Source organism: Cariama cristata, unplaced genomic scaffold (assembly GCF_000690535.1).
Source record: "Cariama cristata isolate BGI_N322 unplaced genomic scaffold, ASM69053v1 scaffold10294, whole genome shotgun sequence".
NCBI classification, from domain to species: Eukaryota; Metazoa; Chordata; class Aves; order Cariamiformes; family Cariamidae; genus Cariama; species Cariama cristata.
The window spans coordinates 42672-54162 of NW_009611234.1; the positions used below are offsets into that span (position 1 = coordinate 42672).

The 11491-nt window shown below is 37.4% G+C and overlaps 1 protein-coding gene across 1 annotated transcript in view; it reads left to right on the plus strand.

The window, feature by feature from the left end:
• LOC104160101 (laminin subunit alpha-2-like) overlaps positions 1–10444 on the plus strand; it is a gene marked incomplete at both ends in the record, with an annotated part of 33828 nt that extends 23384 nt beyond the window's left edge. Inside the window, 5 exons of the mRNA XM_009698160.1 lie at positions 1975–2154; positions 4333–4422; positions 6681–6798; positions 8499–8677; positions 10345–10444. Of these exons, the coding sequence (XP_009696462.1) occupies positions 1975–2154; positions 4333–4422; positions 6681–6798; positions 8499–8677; positions 10345–10444 (667 nt within the window). The remainder of the gene's footprint in view (positions 1–1974; positions 2155–4332; positions 4423–6680; positions 6799–8498; positions 8678–10344) is intronic.
• Between the last annotated feature and the right edge of the window lie 1047 nt (positions 10445–11491).

The window sequence follows — 11491 nt, forward strand, 5'->3', positions numbered from 1 at the left end:
TTTTGAAGTTTACGCTCCACACATGTTCCCCTCTTTCTCTTTTCACTTGGGACTTGAGCAGTTTGCTCTCTCTAGTCATGTGGTTTTGTCCTGCTGGTAGCCAGACGTTTCTCATTCAGGAGCTCCTCCTTGCTTCCTCTAGGGTTTTTATTATCGTTTGTTTGTACCCTATCTTTTCGTAGCATTTTATTCTGTTCTTTTCCAGCCAACTGTGCCCTTTAATTTAATTACCTGTAGTCAGGAGCAAAATTGAGTCAGAGCTCAAAGTGAGAGTGTTGTTATGATCTCAGGAGGAGGTAGCAATAATACCTGTTCCTGGAGATAACATGGCAGAAGCCTAGAGGTGGTGATTCATACTTGGGCAAGATGTGACTGATAGTTGCTCCTGGCAGAGTGGATCCCAGTGATTTTGTGTACCTGTGGATACAGTGGAGCAGGATGCTGGATGTGGTGAGGTTTAGGGTTTCCCTGTTGGTAGTGAAAATAATTAAGTTAATAGTATCACAGAGCCAGGGCAAGACAGCAGTTGTTCAATAAGCCTTCTATCCAGCACCTGCAAAAACTCCAGGAAAGCAAGAGCTACTGCTTTGCTGGGAGCAGTGGATTTGCTGTCTCTTTCCTCGGTATGTGAGGCAGCCACTGCTGAGTCAGTGCCAGCTGGAGTTCTGAGTGCAGCTGTTTGCCTGAAACAGTGGTAATATGATCATGGTCAATGATAGAAAATGGCTGTGTGGCCCGACCTCTCACTCAGACCACTGGGATAAGATGCACATGTTCATTGCAAAGAATAAATAGTTCTCTCATTTGTTCTAATGTTCCACACGTTTGGCTCAGCATCTGAACATTCTTGCAGTGTACAAGCCTGTAATAAAAATGCCCCAATTAAAATTTAACACTTCAGAATTCAGGAAAATTAGTGATTTCTTTCCTCCCTCCCCTCGGTGCTCAATATTAACAATATTTTGCTATAGCTGACATTCTTCTTCTTGTAGGCCTTTTCCAAGAACAATTCTGTAGCAGCTCATCTGTTTTATTTTGTTGATTCACAGCTAATGTATGCCATGATCAGCTAAAAAGACAGGAGAGGAAGAAGATCGCTTATTTTTGTTGCATTGCCCTTGATGCTGCAATTGGGGTCAGAGAGTCTCTTTATGAAGGAGCCACAGAGCATGCTTATCTAGAAGATTTCTAGACTGTAAGATAGGGCAGACAGAAAAAGGGGGGCAATTTTTACAGAAACCATAGTGTAAGCAGAGATCGGTAGCGTCTTTGGAAAAACAAATGCTGAACAGAGTTCTCCAAAGTGATAAAGACTTTCCTTAGGGACCAGGTGAAAACAGTTGCAACCAGGAAATTGTTTCAACTTGCTGAGAACAAGATTCAAAGGAAATGATGTATTGTGTAAAGAGACAGTGGGAAAGGGGAGATGCTTATGAATGCTTATTTTGTCTCATCTAGCTGTTGCAGTTTTCAGTATTTCAAAAGCTACCTTATCCTGGCTTTAGAAAACAACTACTTCAAAAGTCTTTTGATGATGACTGCTCTAAGAGGTGCAAACTGACCCCTGTTGAATTCTGAGTCCCATTCCAAGTATCCATTCCTTTAACTCAATTTTTTTAAGCCCTTTGGTTGTTTGATAACTTGAAAATACCTATTTTAGACTAGAGGAGGAGAAATGAGTTGCCTGCAGCATGGACGCTGTTGTAGGGCCTTGGTACTCATATGCAGTTTGTGCTACAGTCTTTTTGTAGCTGATGATGTTCATTTGCTCAAAATTTTTTTACTACAAAGTCTCTCCATAACTGGGGTCTGTGGGTACATGGAATATTTTGGGGGAAATCTGCTTTCTAAAGAAAGAAGGTATTTTACATTTACAAAGGCATTCACACAGTGCCTGTAATGATATTTGTTGGTATAATCACGGGAGCATTGCTGTCATCTAATTCCTTATTGCTTTAATAATTCTCTCTTCAGATTCACACTTCTCTAATTAATGGACGGCCTAGCGCTGATGATCCTTCACGCGTATTACTAGAATTCACCTCTGCTCGCTTTATTCGCCTGAGATTTCAGCGGATACGGACACTAAATGCTGATTTAATGATGTTCGCACACAAAGATCCAAATGAAATTGATCCCATTGTTACAAGGAGGGTGAGTTCTGGCAAGACAGTAGAAATGCATGTGTAGAAGTTCTCTTACACCTGTAAATGATGTACCTGCTTTTGTTTGCCATAGGAAATTTTAGGAGATGATGAATGCCTGTTGTTATCTGTCAAAAACCTGGTGTTAGAGAATTCCCTCTTCACAGTATTTTGTAATCTTCTCTATAGCAGAAGTAACAATTTTATCTTTTCTGCTTAATGATGTTATTAACATACATAACATGCTTGTTAACATAAGCACAAAGCTCCTTGAGCTGTAAACATTCAGATGCAGGTAATTGGCAAGTGGTTGCTGTTGGATAATGTCCTCTTGCCTCTTCTGCTGCTCAATCCTTTGATACCTTTAACATTCCTTCAAAACTTACTTTGAGTAGAATTTCTACTAGTGGTGCTATAAATAGTAATAGGGTCTGAATGCAACACTTTTAGCATTATTATATGATTGTTGCTAACAGCAAAAGTTTTACATTGTGCTTTAGCTTAAAAGAATGGATGCAGGACCCAAACTCACACCATACCCTGGTCTTCTCCACTCTTCCTTGTGTGTGCGCACGCCTGTTTCTTCTTTCTGCGATCTGTACTTCCTGTGACACATCTCCCTCTTCTCCTGCTGCCCAAATGTTGTGTGTTATTCTATTTTTCCTCTGGTTTTTCTACTAAACATTCTTAAAAGCTGCTTTGGGGGATGTATACCTTTCCACGTTGTTTTCTTTTTGCTCACTTGCTGTTGGTCATCTTATTTTTCTTTTGGAAAGCTTGGAGTACCACTATAGTAAGTCCTGTTATGAAGAGGGAGTATTGTTATTCTTGGCTTTAGTTAATATCATTTATCAATGATGGATAACTGCAAAGAAAATCTGCTGCTCCTGTTCCCTATTTCTAGTTTCCATTTCTTCCTCTAAATACATAGAGTGCTGGCTATTTCTGAAAGTTTGGAATGTGCCGTTCTGTTTTGTATTACAAACCCAGAAATGCTTCCAGTGGAGTGCAGTTATTGCAGTCTCACTAATCATGGAAACTGTGTTTATGTAAGAATGCACATTTAATAATTGATTCTAAGTGAACAGAAACACAAAATTGAATTCACACTTTAAAAATCACCATATACTCATGAAAACCTAGTGCAGGACGATCCACAGATTTCTCAAACCAACAAAGAACAGTAACTTCTGTATGGTATCTCTCCATGAGGCTGTCCTCAAAGGAACAAGGAGCAACTGAAACTTGCCATCCTTGTCTGGCTTTCCCTATAGAAGACATTAGACAAGCCACTATTCCACAAAACAGGAAGCAAAGAGTATCCACAAATTATAAATTTTCTGTGTGGTAGAAGGTTAACTATGAGTTGTATGAATTCCTGTTTTGCTTGATGTATGTATTAATGATCTGAAAAAGTGGTTAAACACAGAAACAGCAAAATTTGCAAATAGCATGTGTTTGTTTTGATTAGCCAGTTGTTAGGATGTTACAGGACCCTCGGCAAAACAGATGAAAATGGACAAGATGGCATGTGATACTCACTTTTCACAGATGTCATAATACATGATTATAAATATCTTTCCATTCTTCTTTCTGGTTAGGGCTATTATTCCCCACCAAAGAAAAAATAGAAATGGTCAAGTGGCACAGCAACAGGTCAAAAGTTATTTAAATCTCAGTAATGAAGGCTATTCCGTAGTCATTCAAAAGGCCAAGAGTGAAAAAGAGTTCTTTCCACAGTCCAGCGAATGCCCAAGTAAGGCCCAGCTAAGGTGAACAAAGGTGTTTCCTTCTTAGTTTTTGTTCTAACCTTTCTCTTTTCCCCATCATCATACCTTTTCCTTTTCATGTTTTCTGAAGGAAATAAATTCTATAGGATTTGACTTTTCATTATCCAGTGTGCATATTGCCTTTTCCTGTTCTCGTGTTTGGCATGTGCTGTGTATAAATTGACATGGCTCTTGTGACTTCAAACAAATGGTACTGTGCCAATTTATACCCTTTCTTTCACTAAGCCTGAGTCTGTTGATCAAGACGCAGCTTAGATTACACTGTCTGCTATATTTGTAATAGATCAAAAAAGAAATAAAACAGGACCTGACAGTTTTGTCACCAGAAATGAATTCTGCAGTTTGGCACCTGCATTTTACAATCCACTTAGCAATTCAATTTCTGTTTTGTCTTACAGTATTACTATTCTATAAAAGATATCTCTGTTGGAGGCATGTGTATATGTTCAGGCCATGCAAAGGCTTGTCCACTCGATCCAGCGACCAATGTATGTATTTTTCTTTCTCTTTTTCTTTTTTTATTTTAATGTGCCTTATTCATAGGGTGGAACGTGAGAAAAAAATCTTGATATGCCTCAGAGTTCTGTGAATTTATGTCTGTTCTTCACCTAGAAGAACAGGCGGCAGTGGCAGGGTGAAACAGTACTGGCAACCAGAATAATAAACATTCATACAATGTCAGCGGAGGCTTTCATTGAAATGAAAGAATAGGTTTCAGATAATTCAGTACACATTGAAAGTTTCCTAGGAACAACAGAAATTCAGGTTACGTTATGTAGCTGTAGAGATGAGCACTGACAGTCAGCCTTTCTTTTCCTTGTTGGTATTAATCAAGGTGTTTCCTAAATGGCTGCCAAGTATTTAATCGACACTTGCAAACAAATGATGGCTCTAGAATGGTGCATTTACTATGCAGGAAATATGAATTGAGTGATCAGTTAAGCTAGTCTCAAAAATCATGAGCTGTTTATAATGTCTTCTAACTTGTAGCTTTCTTTTTTGCATCATGAATAAACACATAACCAATATAATTGAAATATAGAAATATAATTTGTAACTGATGGTCCAAATCTATGCACACATTATCACTAATACAGGATTTCCAGTCTACTAGTATTACTAATACGCCACAATGTGGGATCTCTTCATATACTATTCACTTAAGTAGGAGCTTTGTAGGATTTAACAGAAAATCTTGTTTGTACATGACATTAAGCCATTGTGTAGGAACTGATAAAAAAACCCCAAGCTGGAAGAAGTCTTACAGAGAATGCGTTTACAGTTCTAAGCAGTTTCCATGGATCTTTGTAAAAATTTTACAGACTCCTTGATTTAATCCTTCTGAGCCTTTTCTGTGATGATGTGTGTAGCAAGTGTTGAACTATTGTTTCAGATGATCTATCAAACTGCAGCATTGTCTCAGTGACATCTGTTAGAATTGGGCCTACCTCAGAAAATAAGTGCTGTTACTGCGATTAATACGTACTTCAGTTCAGATAGCTTGGCTACTAAATAAAACAGAGGCATTTTTACAAGCATGGTGTCTTGTTTTGCAGGATGACAAATATGTATTTGTTGTCTGACCAGTATAAAAAATAGCATAAGTGAAACAACTCAAGCCGTAAGAGATTTGGAGTATTTGGTTTAGCTCTCCAGGGATACTCTTTAGACTGAGCCCTACCAAAATAGGTGGGCTTTGGCTTATAAACATCATCACTGTAGTTGTTAGCACAATGAATCTTTCCCCTAGCGTTACAAAGAATTAACTTGCTTGAATTTACCGCCTTGCTTTTCTGAAGCATTCCTTAAGTTAACCTTGTTTTGCAAGATTTATGCTTTGTCCTGTGATCCGTAGAATTTCTCCAGGTTAGCTTACCACTTTGACCTTGAGTGGCTTCACAAGGGCTACAGAGAATCCCCTCCACTGAGGAACTATTGAGAAGCCAAATTTGCTCCTCATTTGCTCCTCCAAACTGCAGCTTCTTTTATCTTTTCCAAGCTGCTGCTGTTGCTCAGAGAGTTTTGGGGTGTTCCCTACAGCCATATTTTTATGCTGGAGCTAAGCTGGGACTAAGGTGGTCTGCTGAGGAACTGAAGAGTGACTGAAAGGCTAGTCCTGCTCTCATCTCTTTATTAGTTTAAAAACTCCTACTGTCCCTCACATAGAATTAATTATGCAGTTAGAAGATTGCATGGTGAGTTGACTCATCCAGTAAAAAAATAATGCTAAAGTTAAAAGAAATGCCAATTTTTATTGGATCAGCCAACAGAACTGATTTCACCCTGCAGCTGCAGGATTGCTGTGTCTAAGGTAAGGGCGGAGAATGGCTCACTCCTTCTAGTGTAAGCTAGTGATCAGATCAGTTTTCCTGTAATGTGAAGCTGTATCTGAGGGCTACCGGCACTTTGGCTTATTTTCTGTATTGGGGAGCTTTCATTCTCCCATCCACCTTTCTTCAGCCAGTTAAATTAGATTTTTCTACATTCTTAGATTCTCCTTAGATTCTCTGGCCAGTTATCTTCCTTTGCATCATGGCTGTTTTCTTAAAATACGGCTATGGAAATTAAACACACTCTTTTGTCTCTCACCTGGTGAATGCAGGATACATACATGAATAAACAGAGGAATTACAGAGTATAGCCATTCTTAATGTTTTCATAATTTGTACTGGAATGCAGATTATGTACATGGACAGATTCTTCAAATCATCACATTGTGTAAATATTTGTTTTTCTTTTAAATTAGAAATCCATCTGTCAGTGTGAGCACAACACATGTGGAGAGACATGTGATCGGTGTTGTCCTGGTTTCAATCAAAAGCCTTGGCATGCTGGCACTTTCCTTGTTAAGCATGAATGTGAACGTAAGTTGAAAGCAGTAGAGAAGAGAAAGTTTATTGCAACTGCTGGTGAAAACTGAAATCGAATCCTACATGATTTTACAATTAATTTAATTTCTAACCACGTTTGTTTGTGAATCAGTTGTTATTCACTTATTTAGACTGGCTCAAAAGAGTTAACAGAAAAATTGCATGTAGAATCGTAGTTTTATTGAACTCAGAATATTTTATTGTAATGTGCTGATATTGGTGGAATATTGTATAAAAATGATTTTGACTTGTGTAATTTTTATAATTATGGTGGTTTTGTTTTGATAAAATAACAGCTGTATCCTGATAAGTGAAAAATCTTTTCAACAGATTTTTCATTATATTAAACTTTAATGGCATGATTTTTGTAGAAGTGGCACTTTTGTGTATTATAAGGTTCAACCTTGCTGAAACAAAATATTTTTACATGATCAAAATGCAATTTGAGTTTCTGATTTTTTTTAATGGAACAAACAATGTATCTAGTTTTCCAACGTGGAATGAAAACATACCTTGAAATACCACCTTCCCACAGGGTGAGAATTAATTTTCAGATTTACTGTAGTAAGGATAGTTATAATTGAAATTTAACATCTTCCTTCCAAAGGTCACATACCACTTATATTTCTGAACATACGAAAATCTAGTGCTCCGTTACATCTAAGTATTTATTCAATTGTAAGATTGCAGCTATAGTTTTACCATGAGTGGTTAAAAATAAATACAAAGAAACGGATATCCCCATATTAAAAGTAGTAATTGCTTATTTGTGTCCTGTAAACTTTGGTCACAGAGGTCTTCTTTGTTTCAGTAGGGACTGTGTCTGCACTGGGAATGCATTCGCAAATGAAATCAGGGTACATTTATTTTCATGCTTAATTTTTGAGAGACACTTCTTATCCTCTGTGAATTCACCCTCAGGGAATTGTTGTACTTTCATGGTGGAAACAGTTCCCTGGGATCTGTTTCAGATATGAGGAGAATGACTCCCTACAATGTTGACGAGCTTTGAATTTCTTTGTGTGGAAATGAATGTTTTAATACCACAGGGGAAGAGTCAGAGAGCGCTACCTCATTTTCACAGCAACAGATTATTGCATTCACATCAACAGCTCTGCTGCATGTGGACCTGAAGCCTAAGAGTTAAAATCTGAACTTCTAAATAAGTTTTAAGATTGGGAATCCCTTTGTTCTGACCCAGTTCTTATATGCATATGTGCAAATCAAGTGTTTTTAGGATGTCTTTCAGCTTGCATGGAAATTATTTTAATTTACTCATACCATTCTGCTGCTTTCCTTATAATTCCTCTTGTATTTTAAATTGGCCAACATATTTCATGAACCATGTGTGTGTGCAACCACCAAAAGATTTCTGGACTATCAATTTAAACAGGAAAAACAAGCCTAAAGCAAAACAGGAATAACGTAATTAGGCTATATCTGTCAACTTCCATACTCCCCCAGACAAAACATTGAGAAAAAAATATACTGAATTCCAGGCTGTTTGTGATGGGACCAGGTTACTTTTCACAGCTGAAGTAGTAAATTAGTGCTTGGATGTGCTGGATGTGCTGTCAGTTACAATGTCCATGGCACCAATGATAAAATGTTGAACGACTCTTTTTCATACCTTAGTAACAGCGTGGCATCTCCAGCTGAAAAGTTATTTACTAACATGGTTCCTTCTCTTTCAGCATGCAACTGTCATGGGAAGACTGAGGAGTGTTACTATGATCAGGATGTTGCAGACAGAAATCAGAGTTTGAATGTCCATGGAGAATACATTGGGGGTGGAGTATGTGTGAATTGCACAAGCTACACCAGCGGCATAAACTGCGAGACCTGCGTTGACGGTTACTTCAGACCTAAAGGGGTAAACGTGTGTTGTGTTGTCACTTCACTGTAAAGCTCGGTGTTCAAACCATCACTTCAGCATGGGGAGTTAAGTTATTAAAAAGAGATGACACACTTTGGCCTGCCATTGTATGGAGGTTAACTTCTAATTCTGACGGTGTAGCAGTTGCTTTTCACAGCTGGAAATCTATAAAGTTAATGCTCACAGAAATAGGAAAGTGAATTGTGTTGATATGAAGGAATGTGCTCGAGGTCAGGGCCTCCAGCTAGTATTTCAATTTAATTTGAAGGAGGATGTGGTCCTGTAAACAGTACTTTTGCCTCAGTAATGAATTTCAAGGTTTGCTATCAAAGATCAAAGGAATATTGCTATATTTGATATTGGAGGAAGAGAGTCTGTAATTTTTATTTTTTAAATGTAATGTAGAATTAATAACCACTGAAATTCTTTAGTATCTCTTGAATGCCTTTCATTTTCAGTGCAGCGGGAATTGTTTTTTGTGTTTCATCATATAAGGCTGTATTTTCATCTAAGTTGAAGCTGTCAGAAGATGAATCTTGTATTAGGTTGCGTTGCCAATGTGGGCTATGCCTGTGCTTTAAATAGCTACGCTATTAGTAGTGTATTTTGTCTGCATAGTTTCAGTTGGGTAAATCATGGCCTTTAGTTTGATTAGTGTTCAATCCTCAAACACAGAAAATGTCAGCAAATAACAATAGTTACATTCTCCCTGATATACTGGTTTTAGCTTCAGAGCTTGAGAAGAGGAATACTGATCTCTTCAACAGCAAGGCACTTGATTTTTTCCTCTGAATCAGGTTATCACCCGACTAATAGGGATTTTCTGTATCTGTGTGTGTATAGTGTATCTATACTATGTGTATATGCCTAGTTCATGTAGAACTTCTAGTTTATATTCCTAGTGTGATATTAGACCAAGGTTTAAGTTTGGTTGAGGTAACCTTTTCAAGAACAAAAGGAAATTGCTCCATTGTCTAATATTCACTTTTCTTCACTTACTTACCCTTTTTGTTCAGTTACTGACAAACTAACTTTAGTTAGTTTTTTGAATCATGTTGACCAGAACAACTGAACTATTTGTCAATATTACTTTACGTAGTGAATGCTTAAAATCTACTTCATTATGTTTATTGATTTTAATTATATGAGGCTCTGTTATTATCTGTAAACCTGTTTTTTTAGTTGAAAACATGTTTGTATCTAAATCACATGTTTCTAAAGAAAAATCCAAAATGTAACTTTAATAGAATCATAGAATCATTTAGGTTGAAAAGGACCTTTGAGATCATCGAGTCCAACTGTTAACCTAACACTACCAAAGCCCACCACTAAATCATTTCCCTAAGCACCACATCTACGTGTCTTTTAAATACCTCCAGGGACAGTGAATCAGCCACTTCCCTGGGCAGCCTGTTCCAATGCTTGACAACCCTTTCGGTGAAGAAATTTTTTCCTAATATCCAATCTAAACCTCTCCTGACACAACTTGAGGTCATTTCCTCTCATCCTAGACTGCATGGGCTAAGTTTGGCAACCATCTCATTTTTCTTAAAGTGCAAGCTACCTACACAGAAGTCATTCTCTCCTACTTTTTGTTTAAGAAGTAAATAAAAGTTTCTGATTATTAAGGGTGGGGTTTTTTTATAATGTCTTTGTTTTTGTAGGTATTGCCAGATAGCCCATATCCATGCCAGCCGTGTTCTTGTGATCCAAATGGGTCTTTACACGATACCTGTGTCAAAGATGAGAAACATGCGGAAGGAGGTAAGAGCCCTAAAAGATAGTGATGTTAAAGATGAAGTTCAACAATGGTCAAAGAAAAGCTGAATCACGTTTGTGATATCTCTTAAAAAAAAAAAAAAAAATCACTTTTTTTAAAAAAAAGTTTACTCACGTGAACAATAATCCACCTGCATTCTTATGATACTTTTCTTTGGAAACTCAGATTTTATATTCCCAAATTTGCTGAGGCTTCTTTCAGATTTGTGGCTTGCAAACCTCGGTATGTTTGGAAGAGTGTTACCCATGGAATATACTGGAGCATTTTTGCTTTAAAGAGCTTTCTTTCACAGCAGAGATTAAAACTGGTACAACCATAATGTTTTAATCTTTTTCCTCTCTAAGCATATTTCTTTTTGAAACCTAGAAAAAAATCTGTTTGAAAGGTGTCATATTTATGTGCTATCTGTATTATTAATGTAGGATAGCAAGCTGTTTACCATAGCCCTGTAAAAGCTATCTTTGAATAGAGAATAAACTTCTTCCTTGTGCTTTGGAAACAATGGATTGCCATATTTTTCTGGTTCTTTTGTCGACAAACTTCTGAAAATACTGTAGGAAGATAACAACAAAACTCGAGGTCTGTTCTTAAGAGATGTTTTAATTGGGCTAGTTACAATCTATTGACAAGAGATGTTGCAGCAATCTTTTTTGAAATAGAGATCAATGGAACACAAAAGCAGCATAGCAGAGAGGCAAATACAGGGCTCAGAGGTGTAAAATGTACTGTAATAACCATGTACTGATTACATAATTTCAATAAAATGGTACTGATTACTGTCACAGTGCTATATATGGTGGGTTGACCTTGGCCGGCCGCCACTGCCCACCCAGCCACTCTTTCACTGTCCCTCTCAGCATGACAGGGGGAGAAAATAAGATGAAGCAACTCATGAGTTGAGGTGAAGACCAGGAGATTGCTTACCAGTTACTGTCATGGGCAAAACAGACTTGACTTGGGGAAAATTAGTTTAACTTATTGACAATTTAATATTCAGATAGTGATAAACAAAGATAAAAATTTAAAAAAAA